This window comes from Bos javanicus, chromosome 6, assembly GCF_032452875.1.
Source record: "Bos javanicus breed banteng chromosome 6, ARS-OSU_banteng_1.0, whole genome shotgun sequence".
Taxonomy (NCBI): domain Eukaryota; kingdom Metazoa; phylum Chordata; class Mammalia; order Artiodactyla; family Bovidae; genus Bos; species Bos javanicus.
In genome coordinates, this window is record NC_083873.1 from 111345526 (window position 1) to 111367515 (window position 21990).

General features: G+C 45.1%; 1 protein-coding gene across 3 annotated transcripts in view; it reads left to right on the forward strand.

The window, feature by feature from the left end:
- CD38 (CD38 molecule) overlaps positions 1 to 21990 on the forward strand; it is a 66153-nt gene that overhangs the window by 24808 nt on the left and 19355 nt on the right. For 2 of the 3 annotated variants that reach the window (XM_061420871.1, XM_061420872.1), the window contains exons 2-4: positions 9010 to 9139; positions 11651 to 11783; positions 19772 to 19857. In XM_061420871.1, coding sequence (XP_061276855.1) covers positions 9010 to 9139; positions 11651 to 11783; positions 19772 to 19857 — 349 coding nt within the window. Of the gene's footprint in view, positions 1 to 9009; positions 9140 to 11650; positions 11784 to 19771; positions 19858 to 20071; positions 20263 to 21990 lie in introns of all 3 variants that reach the window. The other variant, XM_061420873.1, reaches the window with a different exon arrangement.

The following is a 21990-nucleotide window of genomic DNA, read 5'->3' on the forward strand; positions in this document are numbered from 1 at the left end:
GTCATACTGAGTAAAGGATCACCCTTATTCTCACCTCTACTTGATCATCTGCAAAGATCCTATTTCCAAATAAGGTCACCTTCTGAGGGACTGGCAGTTAGAACTTAAACATCTTTTAGGGAACACAGTTTAGCTCATAACAGTGGGTGTATCAGTGAAGATACTTTTGGTGACAAGAAAAAGCATACTCAACTATAAGAGGTCTAAAACAAGAGGTTTTTAATAGACACACATAACAGGACATACAGAAGTGGGGTGGTCCTTGGGTAGGTTCAGCAGCTCACGCATCACCCGGGACCTTCCATTCCTCCATCTCCCTAGGGTGGCTTTCATCCTTGTGCTTCTTGTCACAAGACGGCTGCTGCGGTTCCAGGCATTATGTCCTTACACCATGATGCCCAGGAGAAGAGAGCAGGGGGATGGCAAGTCTGCCTTCCTTGCAAGTCTCCTTATCAAGGAATAGCATCCTTCCCAGAGCCCTCCTTCAATTGCCTCTGTGCTTCCTCCTTGAACTTCATTAGCCAGAATTGGTGTACATGGCTCCCCAAACTGCAGAGGAGGCTTGCAAAGTGAGTGTTTGATATTTGGAATCTCTATGATAGGAGACACGCTTTGTCAGTAGGGAAGAAGAGTGAAGGATATCTATTCGGGTTGGAAAGCAAAGTTGTCTGCTACATCACATATGGTCAAACTGGCCTCCAAATTTGTGGCATCAATTTCCCTTCACAAAAGTAGTGTGAATTTGCTTGTTACCGTGCATCCTCACCAGCACTTGGAAACTGTCAAAATGTTTTGCTCATCTTTTGTGGCTCTAATTTTTGTTCCCCTGATTACTAACACAATTGATCACTTTCCAATGTGTGTATCAGTCATTCTGGTTTCTTCTGTGAAATGCCTATTTTTATCTTTTGCCTGTTTTTCATATTGAATTTTTCCCTTCATACTGAATGTATAAAGATTCTAAACGTTTATCAGTTATGTGGCTTGCAAATAACTTCTCCCTATCTGTGGTCTGACCTGACTTTATTTATCAGGTCCCTTGTCTTACTGAAGATTTTAATATACTCATATTATCTTTTATGGTTGTGCATTTTTGCATCTTTAAAAAAATGTTCATTTTTGGGGAGGCCATACTGCAGGGCATGTGGGATCTTAATTCCCTGACCAGGGATCGAACCCATACCCTCTGCATTGGAAGCTTGGAATTTTAACCACTGGACCACCAAGGAGGTCCCTCGTATCTTATTTAAGAACTTATTTTCTACCAGAGGCCCCAAAATGTCACATATAATAAAAAAATTTTTAAATATTTGATTTTATTAGTGTTTCATACTTTTGGAATATATTTTTGTGTGTGATATAATGTAGGAACCTAATTCATTTTTTTCCCTATAGTTGGATAGTCAGTTCTGTGAGTTCCATCTATTAAACGATCTATTATTTATGAAGGGCTTTATAATGCCACTTTGGTTGCATATCAGGTTTATTAGTTCATTTCTGGGCTCTAATATGTTTTATGATCTTTTTATCTCTAAACCACTCCACATTGTTTAAATTACTAATGTCTTGATATTGAGTAGGGTACCTCTACTTTCTGTTAGTTTACTTTTTTTTCTTTGAAGTTTATGCATGCAGAATTACATACTCCACATCTTTGTCCCTGGTGTCCTTCGCGGCTGTGGCGTGGTGTTTTTTAATTCATCCGTGTTGTACTAATAGTTCCTTCCCTATTATTGCTGCACTGTGGTCGCTTGCATGGATATACCACACTGTGCTTATCCGTTCATCTGTTGATGGTATTTGACTTGGATTCACTTTTTGGATATTATGAGTAAAACTTCTATGAATATTAGTATACAAGTTACTGTGTAGACATGCGGTTTCATTTTTCTTGGGTAAGTTTCCAGAAATAAAATAGCTGAGCCATTGTGGTTCAGCTGTTTAAGAAACCGCTGCACTGTTTCACAAGGTAATGGCATAGTTTTATGTGTTCACTATCAGGGTATGAATATTCTTGCTAGCACTGTTATTGTTGGGCTTTTATGTGTTAGCCATTCTAGCGGGCTTGCAGTAGTATTTAAATGGTGGTTTAAATTTGCATTTCCCTCATGACTAGTAACATTGAACATCATCTCATGGACTTATTGAAGTATGTATTCAAGTCTTTTGCCAATTTTTTAAAAATCAGATTTTTGTTCTTACTATTGAGTTGTAGATGCTTTATTTATACTGAATACAAGTCCATTATCAGTTCAGTTCAGTCGATCAGTCGTGTCTGACTGCTTGCAACTCCATGGACTGCAGCACGCCAGGCCTCCCTGTCCATCACCAACTCCCAGAGTTTACTCAAACTCATGTCCACCGAGTCGGTGATGCCATCCAGCCATCTCATGCTCTGTCGTCCCCTTCTCCTCCTGCCTTCAATCTTTCCTAGCATCAGGGTCTCTTCAAATGAGTCCTTTATCAGATGTATCCTAAGCATGTTTTCTTTCACTTTGTATCTTGCCTTTTCATCTTCTTTAATGGAGTGTTTTAAGGACCAAAATTTTCTTTAAAAAAACCTTTATAAGATCCAATTTGTTCATTTTCTTTTATACAACTTGTGCTTTAGGTCTTTGATCAATTTCTAGTTAATTTTGTGTATGGTGTGAAGTAAGAGTCAGTTTCTTTTTTTGCATATGAAAACTTCTTTGCCAGAGTATCATTTGGGCTTCCCAGGTGGCACTAGTGGTAAAGAATCTGCCTGCCAAGCAGGAGACTCCGGTTCAATCCCTGGGTCAGGAAGATCCCCTGGAGGAGGGCATGGCTACCCCCTCCAGTATTCTTGCCTGGAGAATCTCCATGGACAGAGGAGCCTGGAAGGCTACAATCCATAGGGATGCAAGAGTCGGACACAACTGTAGTATCATTTATGGAAAAAGCTTTCCCTTGCCTTCTTTGACTCCCTTCCTGAAAGTCAGTTGACCATGTCTTAGTCAATTTCAGAGGCTATAACAGGATAGCATAGACTGGGTGGCTTATGGGCAACAGAAATCTATTTCTCACAGTTCTGGAGGCTGAACATCCAAGACCAAGATGTCAGCAGATTCAGTGTGTGCTGAGAACCCACTTCCTGGTTCAAAGAAGGCCCCTTCTCACTGTGTCCTCACAGGGATTAAGGAGGGAGTTCTCTGGGTGTCTTTTATGAGGATGTTAATTCCATTCAAATGCCCCACTGCCAAATACTATCACCTTGGGAAACAGGTTTAACTTATGAATTTTGGGGGGACACAAACATTCACTCTATAGCATCAAGTATGTATGGGTTTCTTTCTGCCCTCTTTTCTACTTCTTTGATTGATATAAATTCTTTCATGGTTCCTACATTGTCTAGATCATTGAAGCTCTTTAGTAAATCTTGAAATCAAATAATGTAAGTCCTCCAGCTTTTTCCCTTTGATTGGTTTGGCTAGCTTGTATAATAACATTTAGACTCAAGTTGTCAATATTTTAAACAAAACATGCTGAATTTGTTACCAACTTAATATTGAGCCTTCCACCCCATAAATATGGTATATCTATTTCCTTGAAATGTTAATCACTCAGTTGTGTCTGACTCTTTGCAACACCAAGGACTGTAGCCTGCCAGACTCCTCTGTCCATGGGATTCTCCAGGCAAGAATACTGGAGAGGGTAGACAGTCCCTTCTCCAGGGAATCGTCCCTACCCAGGGAACCCAGGTCTTCTGCATTGCAGGCAGATTCTTTAATATCTGAGCTACCAGGGAAGCCCTTAGGCATTTGAAAATTTCTCACAGCAATGTTTTGTTTTCAGAGTACAAGTTGCATGCATATATTTTGTTAAATTTGTTAATATTTCCAATTTTTGCATTCCTATAGTTTAATATACATGTATATGTTCTACTTTGATATAATATGTAGTATATAGCTTTCATATAGTACATAATGTGTGGTATTTAATATATAGTTTATAGCATAATAGGGGACGACAGGGGATGAGATGGTTGGATGGCATCATTGACTTGATGGAATTGAGTTTGAGCAATCTCCAGGGTTGGTGATGGACAGGGAAGCCTGGCACGCAGTAGTCCATGGGGTCACAAAGAGTCAGACACGACTGAGCGACTGAACTGAAATGAACCGATACAATATATTACATATCCTGATCAATACCACCTCGACCCAAGGACTTCTCCATCCTAGTTCATGGCAACTTCATCCTTCCAGTGTCTCAGGCCCCAGACCCTGGAATTATTGACTCCTACTTCTCTAACACCACTTATCCTATCTGTTAGGAAGTCTGCAGTGAGTCAAGAATTCATCACGTCTGCCACCCTGGTGCAAATCACCATTGGTACGTGTCCAGATTACTGGTCTGGGAGCGCAGCTCAACCCAGAAAGTTGCCAACCTCTCTCTGCCTCTTCCGATTTTCAGACTGTATTTAACAGAGCAGTCAGAGAAATGCTGTGAAACCTAAGTACCGTCACGCGCCTCCTCCCCTGCTCAGCATCCAGAATGCGTCCTCAGTTCACCATGAGGAGACACACTCATGGCCCAGTGGGATCGCCTTTCTGACCTCGCTTCCATCCACTGTCCACCTTGCTCGCTGCTCCAGCCACACTGGCTTCTCTGCTGTTTCTGGAACAACCAGGCACCAGGGCTATTGTGAACGCTGTCCCTTCTGCCCAGAGTGCAGTGGGTGTCTGTGCGACTAACTTCCTTTTTTCCTTTGATCTTTTGCTCAAATGTTATCTACTGTCCTCTCTGTTTAACACCCAACACAGACACTTCTTCCCCATGACTTCTGACTCTCTTCTCCTGTTCTATTTTCCCTTCCCCCCCCCCATAGAATTTATAAATTGCTAGGATACTCTGTAATACTCATTATCTTTATTGTCTATTATCAGTCTTGCTCTGGTAGAATGGAATTCACCCAGGACAGAGGGTCTTGTCTATTTTGTTCACTGGTGTATTCATAAATGTGCCTGGAACATAGCAGATGCTCAACAAATATTTGCCAGGTGACTGAATGAGTGATTTCTGAGCTTTCCTTCCGCCTGAAGAGCCTTCTGATTTTGAGATTCTGCTGAGAAAATCCTCACCACCTTAGTGAATGCGGTCAATCTTTCTCCTCCCAGTAGGTGGCGGTCTTCACCTTCAACGCAGGCTTCCAAAAGCCTCAAATTTGAGAATCCACTGACTGCTGCATTGCAGGCAGGTTCTTTACCATCTGAGCCACCGGATCCTAATTTCTGTTAGGACTCAACTTCATTCTGGGGATAAGTTGTTATTGTTGTTCAGTCACTCAGTCGTGTCCGACTCTTTGCGACCCCATGGACTGCAGCACACCAGGCCTCCCTGTCCATCACCAACTCCCGGAGCTTGCTCAAGCTCATGTCCGTTGAGTCAGTGATGCTGTCCAACCATCTCATCCTCTGTCATCCCCTTCTCCTCCTGCCCTCAGTCTTTCCCAGCATCAGGGTCTTTTCCAATGAGTTGTCTCTCCTTGTCAGGTGGCCAAAGTATTGGAGCTTCAGCTTCAGTCCTTCCAATTTCCTTTAGGATTGACTGGGGATAAGTACGGAGAAGGCAATGGCACCCCACTCCAGTACTCTTGCCTGGAAAATCCCATGGATGGAGGAGCCTGGTAGGCTGCAGTCCATGGGGTCGCTAAGAGTCGGACACGACTGAGCGACTTCACTTTCACTTTTCACTTTCATGCATTGGAGAAGGAAATGGCAACCCACTCCAGTGTTCTTGCCTGGAAAATCCCAGGGACGGGGAGCCTGGTGGGCTTCCTTCTATGGGGTCGCACAGAGTCAGACACGACTGAAGCGACTTAGCAGCAGCAGCAGCAGGGGATAAGTAGGGACATGATTTAAAATTTCCTGAAGGGGGCAGCATTGTTTAGCAGAAAGAGAGAAGTTTGGCGGTAAGGCGCCTGTCCTGCCTGCTGTCTGTTGTTTGGCTTTGGGCAGGTGGCTAAGCTCTGAGACTGCTGCTGCTGTCACTACATTCGAGTCCGACTCTGTGCGACACCATAGACGGCAGCCCACCAGGCTCACCCGCCCCTGGGATTCTTCAGGCAAGAACACTGAAGTGGGTTGCCATTTCCTTCTCCAATGCATGAAAGTGAAAAGTAAAAGGGAAGTCGCTCAGTCGTGTCCGACTCCTAGCGACCCCATGGACTGCAGCCTACTAGGCTCCTCCGTCCATGGGATTTTCCAGACAAGAGTACTGGAGTGGGGTGCCATTGCCTTCTCCTAGGTAGCTCCAAAGCAGGGAAGAGGGTAGCCCCCCGCCTCCTCCCCACCCCCATACACACACAAGGAGGGCTGGTGTAAGAGTTAAATCGGATGCGTCCACGATGAGCAGTGGTGGTGCTGCGGTGTTCACACCCTCTCCTTGCTCCTTCTAACACTCGCCTGCCTCTGGGCACTGGAGAGACCTGTGTGAGTGGGTCAGAGGTAGGAAGAAGGGGCAAGCGATGAACAGGAGGGAATACTCATGGTGGGAGGGAAGCTGGTGGGAGTCTGTGGGAAGGAGCTGAGTGATACGAAGGAGGAGGACATCTTGGTGACCTTGAATCCTGACATTGGTGCCCAGCCTGCATGCATCGAGACTCCAGGTCAGCAATTAAGGAAGCAAATAGCAAACTGTTATCAGCCTGGGAGCCCAGCTCAACCCAGAAAGTTGCTTATGACAAATCACTTTTTTTAGAAGCTGCTCCTGGAACTTGTCAGGCATGAACACTGATGAAGCATGCTGATTTTTCATAGTCTTCCCTGGTGGCTCAGATGGTAAAGAATCTGCCTGCAGTGCAGGAAACGCAGGTTAGATCCCTGGGTTGGGAAGATCTGGTGAAGGGAATGGCTACTCACTCCAGTATTCTTGCCTGGAGAATCCCATGGACAGAGGAGCCTGGTGGGCTACAGTCCATGGGGTTGTAAAGAGTTGGACACAAATTAGTGACTGAACAACAACAAAAAAATACAGTTCGGATTGCTGGTTACCGTCAGTGCTTGCCCACCTACCCCCATCCCCCAAGAACACCCACACAAGAACACCTGTGTTGAACAAGGTGGGTTTATTGCTCTTTGCAAAACAACTGGACGCTTACCCTAGGGACACACAGGGCAGGAGAGGGCTCCATCTAAGGATGTTGTGTGTTAGTTGCTTAGTCGTGTCCGACTCTTTGCAACCCCATAAACCACAGCCCATCAGGCCCCTTGGTCCATGGGATTCACCAGGCAAGAACACTGGAGTGGGTTGCCATTTCCTTCTCTATCTAAGGATGTTAGAAGGGACTTAAAGGATTCGGACTTGTTTTATGAGATTTTGAGCAAGTTTCAAGGAGGCTGGTTTTCCCTGGATGCTGCCAGGAGGCAAAGGGGATGGGGTTAATCCTTCATGTGCTAAGTCTCTTCAGTCGTGTTCCATTCTTGCAACCCCATGGACTGTTGCCCGCCAGGGTCCTCTGTCCATGAGATTTCCCATGAGGCAAGAATATTGGAGCGGGTTGTCATTTGCTTCGCCAGGGGATCTTCCCAACCCAGGGATCAGACCCACGTCTGTTACATCTTCTGCATTGGCAGGTGGTTTCTTTACCACTGAGCCACCAGGGAAGGCCATAGGGGCTGGGCCTCACTGATATTCCCCGATTACTGGGCTCATCAGGAGGAATGAGCCACTCGACTTGATATTCCCCGATTCCTGGGCTTATCAGGAGGAACGAGCCACTCGATTTGGCCAGCCTGAGTCAAGAAGGCAGAAGACCCTTGGAATGACTGCTTGGCTAGTGCCCTGCAGGGACAAAGCAGGCTCAGAGGGAATAAGAAACTGGAGGCTCGTCCTCACTCCCCTGGGTCCAGCTGTCTGATCTGATATTATACTTGGGATGCCAAGTCCAAAGGCCAGAGTTTGTCCTGATGACGACAGCTGAGCTCTGCCAATGGAAACCCACTCCCTGCCCCCCTGAAGGGCTCAGGTTCACTTGCAACACAAACTCACAAGGGAAGGTTCAGTTCCGTCTCCTTCAGCAGCAGCCCCCCCTCCATTTCTGCTGCCTTGCCTGCCTGCCCGCTGTCCACCAGGGGCTGTTTGGAGTGGGCCATGGGGTTCGAGTTTCTATTTCAAAGACTTCTCTCCATCTTTGAGGCCAGCACAGATTTTTTTCAAAATGATTTTTCAAAAAAAAAAAAAAAAAAAGAGTCAGCAGAGGCCACCTCCCTGCTTCCACCTATCCACCATCTTCCCCTAGTAATTAGGCAAGATTCAGAACCGTTTCCTTGGTCTAAAAGGCCCGCATGATCTCCTCTCAATTACTTTTCTGACTTGACTTCTCCCCTCTGCTCCCCTTGTTCTTCGCTTACTTCCTCAAAATCAGCAAGTTCTTTTCTGCCTCAGGGCCTTTGCACTTGCAGAGCCCTCTGCCTGGACCACACCCCTTCCCAACATCTAGTCTTAGGGAGCCATCTCCTGACCAGCCTTCCTAAGGTGGTCATTGCACCAAAATTTCCCACTGATTCCCTACACTTCTATCATCACCTGTACTTATTTTGTTAGCTTATCACTTGTTTGTGTCCGATCTGTCTCTCTGACCAGAGAGGAACCTCATGAGGGCAGGGACCTTGTAGGGCGGGGAGGCTGTTGCTCATCCCAGAAGGATGCTGTATGCATGAGACGCAATGGTGTGGATGAACCACTTGGCACAGAGTGACTCTCAGTGAAACTTCTTTGGTGTGTGTGTGTGCTCAGTCGTGTCCAACCATTTGTGCCCACCAGGCTTCTCTGTGCATGGGATTCTCCAGGCAAGAATACTGGAGTGGGTTGCCATGCCCTCCTCCAGGGGACCTTCCCTACCCAGGGATGGAACCCGTGCCTCCTGCATCTCTTGCATTCGCAGGCAGATTCATTACCGCTAGTACCACCTGGGAGGCTTTGTGCTCTAAACATATGTTTGAAATCGAATTATTCATCTTTTACTTTGCTTCCTGTCTTATCCCACAGAAGCAGAAACTGCCAAGCGATCAGGCAGGCATTCATGAGTGCCTTCATTTCCAAGGATCCCTGCAAAGCGACAAAGGAAGACTACAACTCCCTGATCAACCTGGCACCTCCCACTGTGCCTTGTGGCCAGGTAACTGGGGCCAAGTTATGGATTTAAAAACTGAGCATAAAAGCCAAAAGGAAGAGGTCATGATCAGGGTGAGGGAAGAGGAAAATTGGACATTAGGATGTAGGCTTGACTGGTGGGGAGGGAGCTTGTGGGCCTTTGGGAGAACAGGATGTCACCGGGATTCAGGACACCCCGGGGGATAAGAGATGAGAGAGAGGACTGGGGATGTAGAAAGAGGAAAGGAAAGTTGGTCAAAAATCAGGCAAAACAAACCTAGTGTAAATCCCAACCCAATCCAAACAAAAGTAATCCACCTGATAAAATTCAAAACTCTCCCTAACCTCTGGTGATAGTGATGATGGTAACAGCAATGCCTTTTTGAATTTTCTGAGTGTCCTTTTTGCTTATAAAGGACTCTCTGAGCCTTATCCTGTTAGGTTTTCACTGTGAACCTGTGAAATAGGCAGGTTAGGCACCAGTATCTCCATTTAACCAGAAAGAATACCGAGACTTCATGAGTTGGGGGACCAGTGATGACTGAGTTTGATGGTCTTGAGAGTGCTCAGCTTAAATGTACAGGGTTCAAGATTTAGAGCCAGACAGGCCTGAATTTTAATACACTAATTATACTGGAAAAGGTCTCTAACGGAGTGCATCTTTTCTTTTTAAAAAACTTTATTTAATTTTAGGATAACTACAGTATTGTGATGGTTTGTGCCATAAATCAATATGACTCGGTCATAGGTATACTTGTGTCCCCTCCATCGTAAACCCCCCGCACCCATGGAGTGCATCTTTTCTACAATCGGCGTTTAAGGTGAAAATTCAGTGTGCCCCAAATCATCTTCATGTAGCCCTGAAGCCTTAAAGCCACAAATTACAGCGTCTCCTCCCATTGCTAGAGCTGCGGTCACTGTGGCACTCTGGCTGGCACAACACGCACGAGGCCTTTCACAGAGTAGATTAGCACCCAGGAGACGCTGGCTGAATTAGTGACGGGGCCGCTGACAGGGACAAGCACTTGGCCTGCATTGTCTCCTTTCATCTCAGCGTCTCAGAGCTTCCTCACCATCATTATGGATGGTGGCTAAGAGGTCAAGAATCCACCTGCCAATGCAAGAGAGGTAAGAGACCAGGGTCTCAGTGCAGGAGATGTAAGAGACCAAGGTCTGATCCCTGGGTTGGGAAGACCCCCTGGAGGAAGGCATGGCAAGTGTTGGTCAGTCAGTCATGTCCAATTCTTTGTGACCCCATGGACTGTAGCCCACCAGGCTCCTCTGTCCATGGGATTCTTCAGGCAAGAATACAGGAGTGGGTTGCCATTCCCTTCTCCAGGGGATCTTCCTGACCCAGGGATCAAACCCGGGTCTCCTGCATCACAGGTGCACTTGTTACCATCTGAGCCACCAAGGAAGCCCCTAAGGCATGGCTGCCCACTCCAGTATTCTTGCCTGGAGAATCCCATGGACAGAGGAGCCTGGTGGACTACAGTCCACGGGGTCACAAAAAGTCAGATACGACTGAAGCGACTAAGTGCACACACACCATTTTACGGATGGGGAATGCGAGGCTTAGAGATACTTTAGTCGCCGGAGGTCAGAGAGCTAGTGAGCAGTGATGTTGGGTTTTATAAAGGCGGTGAGACTCCAGGGCCTGGCTGCAAAGTGCACCCTCCACTGCCTCCTACTGCGAACAAACAGATCCATCGAACAGAAGAAGGTTCTGACATTGAACTTTACAAGCGTCCCTGACAGAGTTCACTGTGTTCTTTTCCTTTGTTTGTAAGGGGCTAGGGGAGATTTGAGGGGGAAATCGGGGATTGTAGAGCTCTTTAAGAACCAACGAACACTTCTCCCAGAAAATGGCCTGTAGAAAAAATTGTTTTGCCAAGAACTTTAGGAATTTGGAACTTCTTAATGCCTTCCCCAGATGTGTTTGGAGCTTTAAAAATTCTCAGATTTTTAAAACTTTTTTATTTATTTAACTTTGGCTGAACTTTTAAATTTATTTTATTTTTATTTATTTGATTTTGGGTCTTTGTTGCTGAGCTCAGGCTTTTCTCTAGTGCAGTGACTTTTCTTGTTGCAGAGCAGGGAGTCTGGGAGGTGCGGGCTTTAGTAGTCGTGATTCACGGGCTTCATTGTCCCTTGACGTGTGGGATCTTCCCACATCGGGGATCAGACCTGTGTCCCCGGTGTTGGCAGGCAGTTTCTTAACCATTGGACCAGCAGGGAAGTCCTATTATAAGATACCGATTAGTGGCTTTCAGGCTTTTTTCCTGCAGTCCAGAAAAACCACTTCACTTTACATTGTGACCTAGAGAACACACACACACACACATGCACACGCACACACGCATACATATGCGCCCTCTCACTCACACACAGAAATTGATGATGCCCGCTGTCCTTATAGAGGTGATTTACGTGATGTTTCCCATGTTTTCTTTAATTTAAAAAAGATGCAGATTTGGTGTTTTTATTCAACTTAGAAAGTTGATCTCAATAATAGATTGTGTTTATTCTTTCCTAGCAAGTCTTCTGGAGCAAAACGAAGGAGCTGGCTCATGAATACGCGAAAAGGCGGCACCTGATGACTCTGGAGGACACGCTGCTGGGTTACCTTGCGGATGGCCTCAGGTGGTGTGGAGAGCCAGGCTCTTCTGGTGAGATCTGGGGCCGCGTGGGGTGGCCCTGGGGAAGTGCAGGGCACAGGAGCCTGGTGCTCTGTGAGTGCTCCTTGGGCCGATGGAAGACAGCATTCTGTAGGCCAGTTCATGTTTTCTAGGAAAAAAAAATGACTTCAGGATTTGGGACTGTCCAAGCTTCCTGATTCTCTCCTTCCTGAGGGAAGGTGTAGCCTGCTTTGGAATGGTTGGTGGTCTGCATTCTCTAAGGGCGTCATTCAGGACCAAAGAATTCTTGGGCAGGAGGAGCCTCCAAGAGAACCAGGCAGAAGTCCTTGATTTGCAGAACAGCCCCCAGGGGCCACGTGCTGCGCTTCTCTGTCTCGGGCTGTGTGCAGCTCTGCCAGAGATGAGAGGTCCCTTTATTTCCTAGAAAGACCGAAAACACCTCCTTGTGGGAAGGTATTTCTGCCGAGAAAGTCTGACTGTGCTTTGACTTCTTTTTCTCCTTCTCTTTTTATTTATAATGTGGCCATTTTTACTTTATATCATTTTATTCTTTTACTTTATATATTTTATTCTTAATATTATTGCTTTTTACTTACAAAAAAACCCACAACTTAGTGTGGTGGCTTCTTCAGCCCAGATGTGGGCTATTTCCAAATACAAAAAGGATGCACTCTTTTAAAAAAAAAATGATTTTTTTAATGTATTTATTTTTGGCTGTGCTGGGTCTCTGTTGCTGTGCAGGCTTTTTCCCTCGTTGGGGCACATGGGGGCTACTCTCTAGTTGCCGTGTGCGGGCCTCTCGTTGCCATGCCTTCTGCCGTTGCGATCACGGCTCCTGGGCGCATGGGCTTCCATGGTTGGGGTCCATGGGCTTAGTTGCTCCTTGGCATGTGGGATCTTCTTGGATCGGGCATAGACCTATATCTCCTGCATTGGGGGGTGGATTCTTCACCACTGAGCCACCAGGGAAAAAGTCGGCTTAAAGCTCAACATTCAGAAAACTAAGATCATGGCACCTGGTCCCATCACTTTAAGGCAAATAGATGGGGAAAGAGTGGAAACAGTGACAGACTTTATTTTGGGAGGGGTCCTCCAAAATCACTGCAGATGGTGACTTCAGCCATGAAATTAAAAGAGATTTACTCCTTGGAAGAAAAGTTACGACCAACCTAGACAGCATATTAAAAAGCAGAGACATTATTTTGCCAACAAAGGTCTGTCTAGTCAAAGCTGTGGTTTTTCCAGTAGTTGTGTGTGGGTGTGAGACTTGGACCATAAAGAAAGCTGAGTGATGAAGAACTGATGCTTTTGAACTGTGGTTTTGGGGAAGACTCTTGAGAGTCCCTTGGACTGCAAGGAGATCCATCCAGTTCATCCTAAAGGAAATCAGTCCTGAATATTCATTGGAAGGACTGACATTGAAGCTGAAACTCCAATAGTTTGGCCGCCTGATGCAGAGAACTGACTCATTTGAAAAGACCTCGATCTGGGAATGACTGAAGGTGAGAGGAGAAGGGGAAGACAGAGGATGAGATGGTTGGATGGCATCACCGACTCAATTGGCATGAGTTTGAGTAAACTCCAGCCGTTGGTGATGGACAGGAAGGCCTGGCGTGCCGCAGTCCATGGGGTCACAAAGAGTCGGACACCACTGAGCGACTGAACTGAACTGGACTGAGCCACCAGGGAAGCTCCTCCAGTTTTTGAAATTGAAGTATCGTTGATTTACAGGGTTCTGCTGGTTTCTGCCGTACAGCAAAGTGACTCATTTAAACTCACATGTGCACTCTTTTCCATTCTGATTGATCCCGGGAGACTGAGTGTGGCCCCCTGTGCTATACTGTAGGACCTTGTTGTTTGCCTAGCTTTGATTTTGAGGCTCAGCATATTTGCGTATTTAATGGTGGACATTTCTATTCCTGTTGTTAACTGACAGCTCATATGTATTAATCCTTTTATTGGGATGTTTATTGCTTTCTTAAAGAAGTTCGATATATGTCAACAGTGATTGCTACTATTTATTGGGACTTACAATAGTCCCAGTCATTGCTCTATGTGCTGTATGAATATTTGCTCATTTAATCCTTCAGGACTCCTGTGATGATCCCATTGTATAGATGAGAAGTCTGAGGCCCAGGGCTGCAGAGTGAGTTGTCAGCTAGTGAGTGGTAGAGCTGGAGCAGACCCAGGATTACTGGCTGAAGGATCTGTATTCTTAACCACGTGACATCCTGCCTGTTTTCTGTCACATATCTATTTTTCTCAGCTTCTGTTTTTCTTTTAATACTGTTTATATTCTGTGTTTGGTCTACAGAAAGGCAGGGAAGTCTGTCAACCCTGTCCCATCTGGCTACTGGGTTGCCTGTTTTGCTGAGGTTTTCCTCAGGCGAGATTGAAGTCGTCTATATTTTCATCTAGTGTTTTTATTTTGTAATTTTCAATTCATTTTTAATCTAGACTTTCCATCCAGAAATATGACATATAAATATGTGTCTCCATTTTTTTTTTCTTTTTGGCTATCTTCCAGTTTTTGCCGTATTTCTTGCTTTCCTTTTAAAATTTCCTTTATTGTAAGCTGGGCTTCCCAGCAGCACTAGTGGTAAAGAGTCCACCTGCTTCAGCTTTTGATGGTCATTCATTTAAACCTTTTAGCTTTTAAATGTGTTTCCTTAAAAGTTTTCAGCTTTTTTTTTTTTTTCAATTTACCACTTCAATTCTTTCTTAAAGTTAAAGGTATATAAACATCCACTTCTCATCCATTTATCATGTAGAGTTCTTTATTACTGCTTTTCTTTTTAGTTAAATCCCATATAGGTCATTTTATTTTGTCAGCTTTCTTCTTCTTTAGCCTCAGTTTTTACTGATTTTAACCTCTTCCCCTTATTTTGTTTGCTGTCTTTCCATTCCTAAATTTATGTTTTATTGTTCTACAGTCTGGCTTAAATGCTTTTTCCTTATTTTTTGCTGCATTCATTTTGCCTTGTTGGTTTGCTTTATTATGAAAATGCTGCAGTCCATGGGGTCGCTAAGAGTCGGACACAACTGAAGCGACTTAGCAGCAGCAGCAGCAGCAGCAGCAGTTCCATTGTAACCTTCTAATTCCTTTTTTAAAAAAACTTCTTATTCTGCTTTTTAGGTACTTGATTTCCCTTTATTGTAAAATTTCTCTCGTTTTCTTTTTCCATATGACTTTAAACTTTTATCTAATGAGCAGGTGGCAAGGGGGAGATATCCTTGTGGGCAGGAGGTAGGTGACAAACTCAGGAACTTCTCTCTGGATATGGTTGTGAAGATAAAAAAGCTTTATGTTCATGAAACCCTATGAACAGGGGCACAGTTGTAGCACCTTACAAAATGTATGTTCACTTCATTATCATCAACATTTCTGCCTCTATTAGAGATGATTCAAATTTATCTTTCGACTCCACAGTATTTATTTACATCTGTACGTGGAAAAGGTTTTGTTCTCATTTGTGTTATTTTGTTTTTAATGCATTTAATTATTATGGAAACCCTCAGGATTACTTCCTGGAAGGTTTCTGATCTAGAGCTTTATTTTCTGTCATTGGCAGTCAAGCCCACATCTGTAGTTACGTTATTTTCCTGAGGATGCCGTAATGAGGAACCACGTTTTTGTTGTTGTTCAGTCACTAAGTCATGTCCAGCTCTTTGTGACCCCATGGACTGAAGCACACCAGGCTCCTCTGTCCTCTACTATCTCCCAGAGCTTGCTCAAATCCATGTTCATTGAGCATGTCCGGTGATGCCATCCAACCGTCTCATCCTCTGCTGCTCCCTTCTCCTCCTGCCTCCAAACTTTCTAGCATCTGGGTCTTTTCTAATGAGTCAGTTCTTCACGTCAGGTGGCCAAATTATTTGAGCTTCAGCACCAGTCTTCCAATGAATATTCAGGACTGATTTCCTTTAGGATTGACTGATTTGATCTCCCTTCAGTCCAAGGGATTCTCAAGAGTCTTCTCCAGCACCACAATTCAAAAGTATCAATTCTTTAGCACTCAGCCTTCTTTATAGCCCAACTCTCACATCCATACATGACTACTGGAAAAAAACCATAGCTTTGACTAAATAGACCTTTGTCAGCAAAGTAATGTCTCTGCTTTTTAATATGCTGTCTAGGTTTGTCATAGTTTTCCTTCCAAGGAGCTAAAGTCTATTAATTTTATCTTTGCATTTGCTCTCTGCAGTGATTTAGGAGCCCAAGAAAATAAAGTCTGTCACTGTTTCCACTTTTCCCCCTTCTATTTGCCATGAAGTGATGGGACCAGATGCCATGATCTTAGTTTTTTGAAAATTGAGATTCACGCCAGCTTTTTCACTCTCCTCTTTCACCCTCATCTAGAGGCTCTTTAGTTCCTCTTCACTTTCTGCCATTAAGAGTGGTATTATCTGCATGTTTGAGGTTGCTGATATTTCTCCTGGCAGGTGGCTCAGTGATAAAGAACCTGACTGCTAATGCAGGAGATGAGAGTTTGATCCTTGGGTCAGGAAGATCCCCTGCAGGAGGGCATGGAAACCCACTCCAGTATTATTGCTGAGAAAATCCCATGGACAGAGGGGCCTGGCAGGCTGCATTTCACAGAGTCACAAAGAGTCTGACACAACTGAGCGACTGAGCACACACACACACACACACACATACACACACACACACACACAATCTCGATTCCAGCTTGATTCATACAGCGTTTCTTATGATGTACTCTGAATATAAATTAAATAAGTAGGGTGAAAATATACAGTCCTGTCATACTCCTTCCCCAATTTGGAACCAGTCCATTGTTCCACGTCCTGCAGACAGGTTTCTTAGGAGACAGGTAAGGTGGTCTGATATTCCCATCTCTTTGAGAATTTTCCACAGTTCGGCATGTCCACACAGTCAAAGGCTTTAGCGTAGTCAAGGAAGGAGAAGTAGGTGTTTTTCTGGAACTCCCTTGCTTTCTCTATGATCTAATGAATGTGGCATCAAACAATATAAATTTATTTTCTCACACCTCTAGAGGCTAGAAGTCCTCGATCAAAGTGTCGGCTGGGCCGTGCTCTGTCTGAAGGTTCCAGGGGGAGAGACTCTGATTCTTCCAGCTTCTGGTGTTTGCTGGAAAACCTTGCTCATGGATACATCACTCCACCCTCTGTCTCCATCCCCACTTGGCTGTCTTATTCCTGTGCGTCTCCACAGCGTCTTCTCCCTGTGTTTGCCTCTGTAACCAAACCTCCCTTCTCATAAGGACCTCAGCCTTATGGGACTAGGACCCACCCAACCTAGCGGTCTCATTTTAAAAAATTAATTATTTTAATTGAAGTAGCAATCTCATTGTGACTTGATTACATCTGCAAACACCCTTCAACACATCTTTTGGGGGGTACACGAGTCAACCTATCATGAGAGGGGAGCAGAAAGGTGGGTGTTTTTGTAGGGTCCGCTGTGCACATACCTGCAGAGGAGACAGGCGGCTGCTATGTGCCTGACTTCTGGGGCACGAGAAAGGGTTCTGGGCTCTCTCCACACCCCCAGGACCTGCTTGCTGGTGCAAAGCCGTGGTGACACCATGCCAGATTGTGGCTTCACTCTCATTCTGCCCTCCGCTGCCATGCCCAATCAGTCCCCACCTAGTCATTTACCTGGCATTCATCCTTTCCTTCCTGTGTCTGTTACCACTGCCTGAATCCAGCTCACTAACATCCTCTCCTTTATTGCTGGACAGACTGCTTACCCTTGACCCCTTTAGGTCAGCCTCCATCTGGCCATCCCAATGGGATTGCTTCTGTCTCGTACCTAAAACCCAAACAGCTCTCTTTGCCTCTAAGATAAAGTCTGAATTCTGTCTTTCATACACCTGATCATCAGTCCAGCCCCTCCCCATCCCTTCTGCTCTGCCAAAATCATTCTAAATCCCACGCCTGTGCACTGCTCTCTCCACATGGAGCCCCTATCTCTAGCTCATCTGTCTGAAGACTCTTATTCATCCTTCAAAACCAAGTTCAACATCACCTTCCCTCCTGCTGCTGCATACCACCCCCAACCCAAATTGACTTTTCTCTGATTTATTTGATTATAGCAGATCACCGGGGTCTCTGAAGGCAGAACTTTTATCTAATTCATCTCTCTGTCTCCAGGACATAATACTCAATAAATGCTTGTGTAGTCAAATGCGTTGGATAAAGAAAATGTGATATACACATACACAAAATGGGATATTATTCAGCCTTTGAAAAAAGAAAGTCCCATAATTTGTGACAATACGATGAAGCTGGAGGGTATTGTGCTAAGTGAAATAAACCAGACAGAAAAAGACAGATATAGCATGGTATCAGTTATAAGGGGAATCTTTAAAAAAAAAAAAAAGGAATTCATAGAAACAGAGACTACATAAGTGGTTTCCAGGGGTTGGAAAGTGGAGGAAATAGGGAAAGAAGGGTAAAATTTTTCATGTATTAGACAGATAAGATCTGAGAATTTAATGTGTAACGTGGCACCCGTAATTGTTAACTCCATATTATATAATAGAAATTTGATGAGACAGTAGGACTTCAAGGAAAGTGAAAGTCGCTCAGTCATGTCCAACTCTTTGTGACCCCATGGACTATACAGTCTGTGGAATTCTCCAGGCCAGAATACTGGCGTGGGTAGCTGTGCCCTTCTCCAGGAGATCTTCTCAATCCAGGAATCGAACCAGGGTTTCCTGCATTGCAGGTGGATTCTTTACCTGCTGAGCCACCACAGAAGCCATCAGTTCAGTTCAGTCGCTCAGTTGTGTCCAACTCTTTGTGACCTCATGAACCACAGCACACCAGGCCTCCCTGTCCATCACCAACTCCCAGAATCCACCCAAACCCATGTCCATTGAGTCCGTGATACCATCCAACCATCTCATCCTCTGCTGTGTCCTTCTCCTCTTGCTCTCAATCTTTCCCAGCATCAGGGTCTTTTCAAATGAGTCAGCTCTTTGCATCAGGTGGCCAAAGTATTGGAGTTTCAGCTTCAACATCAGTCCTTCCAGTGAAAACCCAGGACTGATCTCCTTTAGGATGGACTGGTTGGATCTCCTTGCAGTCCAAGGAATTCTCAAGAGTCTTCTTCAACACCACAGTTCAAAAGCATCAATTTTTCTGCACTCAGCTTTTGCCATAAGGACTTCAAAGTTCTCATCCAAAAAAAAAAAAAAAAAAGAATGTGAGGTGATGGATGCACTAATTAACCTGATGGGGGAGAATCTTTCCACAATATGTATGCATATCAAATCATTATATATACCCTTTATATATATATATATTATACCCTTTAGGTAGTTTACAATTTTATTTGTCAATTATTTGTTGTTGCAGCTGTTCAGTTGCTAAGTCGTGTCCAACTCTTTGCGACCCAATACAGTGCAGCTTACCAGGCTTCCCTGTCCTGCACTGTCTCCCAGAGTTTGCTCAAATTCATGTTCATCGAGTCGGTCATGCTGGCTAACCAGCTCATCCTCTGCTATACCTCAATAAAAAGCAATACAAATAAATGTCTGTGTTAAAGCAGGTATCCTTGGTAGAAGTAGCACAGAAACTGCGTGTTCCTGCATTATGTCTGTGGTTCCTCGCTGACAGCTGAGCCTGCCTGGATGTGGTGTGTGTAGGAAGACTCTGAGGGTATCTGAGCCTAAGGGTGTGGGGATGAAAGCGGTGAGGGAGGAAATGATCTCAAATTCTTCCTGGAACTGGAAATTCTACTGGGGGCTTGTCTCTGTCAGATGAGGTTTTGCTGCAGTTTCCCAGAATGATGACTCAAAGCTTGTCACTGTGCTCCTGTCTGGGGTGTGGAGGGTAAGCTGAGGACTTGGAAGGGATTCAGGGGTCCCTTAGTTAAATTGGGTCGAGAGGTGTCCATTCTCCGCCCTCCATCTTGGCAGTGATGCCACAGAAAGTGGCTCCACTGTGATCCGACAGCCCACAAAGAGCAGAGATGAATTACGCCTTTTCTCTCCCACTTTAAGTACTTTTCTGCAAACCATGTCTTTTAGATTTGAACATTTGGTCTTGTCCAGACTGGAGGAAAGACTGCAGAACCAACTATCTTTCTGTATTCTGGGAAGTGCTGTCTGAAAGGGTAAGAACCAGGGTGGGATGGGGGCAGAATGGGAAGGAGTTTCTAGAGGGAGGGGATATATGTATATTTGTGGCTGGTTCATGTTTTTTGGACTTCCCTGGTAGCTCAGACGGTTAAGTGTCTGCCTGCAATGTGGGAGACCTGGGTTCAATCCCTGGGTTGGGAAGATCCCCTGGAGAAGGAAATGGCAACCCATTCCAGTCCTCTTGCCTAGACAATTCCATGGATGGAGGAGCCTGGTGGGCTACAGTCCATGGGATCGCAGAGTCGGACACGACTGAGCGACTTCACTGGTACTGGCATGTTGCGCTGTGTGAAACCTACCCAACATTGTAAAGCAGTTATCCTCCAGTTAAAAATATTAAAATAAAATAATCCACTTTATGAAGAAAAACAAACAAAAGGGTAAGTACCACACAGGAAATTCTAGAATTTGGAGACTAGAGAGCTTAGGAGGTCATCCGGTCGGTGGTTGGTTTTAATTCACTTGGAGAAGGGAGCATCCCAGATCCTTTTAGAAACAAGTTTAGGGTTTTTAGAAAAAAGTTTAGGGTTCTTTCCTGAGAAAAATGTTCGTAAGCACGTGCCAAAAGATTTTCACATGTACTTTGTGGCCATTCATGGAAGGTCTCAGGCTGTAGATGAAGATTCCCTGCTTCTGCCTTTTTTTGGAGCTTTGGCTGCCAGGCGCCTCTGGCTTGGTTGAATCCTCTGATCCAGGTATTGGCCCATCTTAGATTCCTGGAACTGTCTTAATAATCTACATTTGCAGATCATTCACTGTGTGCTAGGTGTAGTCCTCAGGGTTTTATGTGGATGAAAATCATGCATCTTCGCAAGAACTCTGTGAAGCAGGCACCTTGAGTATCATACCCATTTTACAGATGACAAAATGGAGGTGCAGGTAGATAAGCATCCCACTAAAGAGACGCAGCAAGTGGCAAACGTGAGTGTTTTTTCCAAGGTGTCTGACTCCCAAGCCAGAATTCACGATGGGAAATACCATCTTCCTCTCTGTCTATATATTTCTGGCCTCACTCTAAGCTGCTTTTGTGCTTATTTTTAAAATACTTTTATTGATTTATTTATTTTTGGCCATTCTGGGTCGTCGTTGCTGCACCCAGGCTTTCTCTAGTTGCAGTGTGAGGACTTCTCACTGGTGTGGCTTCTTTTGTTGGGGAGCACAGACTCTGGCCTCAGGGGCTTCAGAAGTTGTGGTGCATGGGTTTCATTGCTCTGCAGCATGTGGGATCTTCCCAGACCAGGGATCGAACCTGTGTCTCCTACACTGATAGGCAGATTATTAACCACTGGACCACCACGTCAGCCCTGTCCTGGCCTTTCTGTGTGCACCTGCCCCAATCCCTACCAGGCGAAATCCTATTCATCCTCTAGCACTTGGTTCTGGTCCTCCTCTGTTGTGCCTTTGCTGGTTCCTCGCTGCTCTCCATCACAGGGTGTTTGGGCATCTTGCTCTCCTTCCCTGTTCTCCGTCCATGGACTTTCCTTGGGCGCCCACTCTGGACAGTGCCCTGGCTGCAAGGCTCCAGCGCTGTGGAGGTGGGTGGGATGGCCAGGCTCACAACTCTTAGTCCCAGGGTCTAAACCCACGTTAAACTCATCATCACAATGCCCTAGAGCTGGATAATGTGAGAAGAGGATGCAAAGATAGTCCCAGGGGCCTGGGTGGGCCTCCTGGAAGAAATAGTATATTGCATAGTGTTTTAATTTTGTACTAGCATATAGCTGATTAACAAACAATGTTGTCACAGTTTCTGGTGAACAGTGAAGGGACTCAGCCATGCATATACATGTATCCATTCTCCCCTCCCTAGATCACATACTTTTGCTCATCTTATTTTCCCCAGCATCTAGCGAAGATTCCAGCTGAATCTTTGTTTCATGAAGAACTAAAACCCCATGTTCAAAAATATCCACTTGTTCATTCATTCTCCATTCCTCAGTATGCCCATGCATCGTTCAGGGCCGCCGTCTGTCACAGTTTCTTTCTCCTTGGCATTTTCTGTTGTCTTTCTTCCTTTCTTACTGCTGAAGGGTCTGCTTCCACTGAATAAGAGGTATGGTGTCTACAGTGCGTGGTGTTAGGAAAGCAGTGCTACCGTCCTTCTCTGG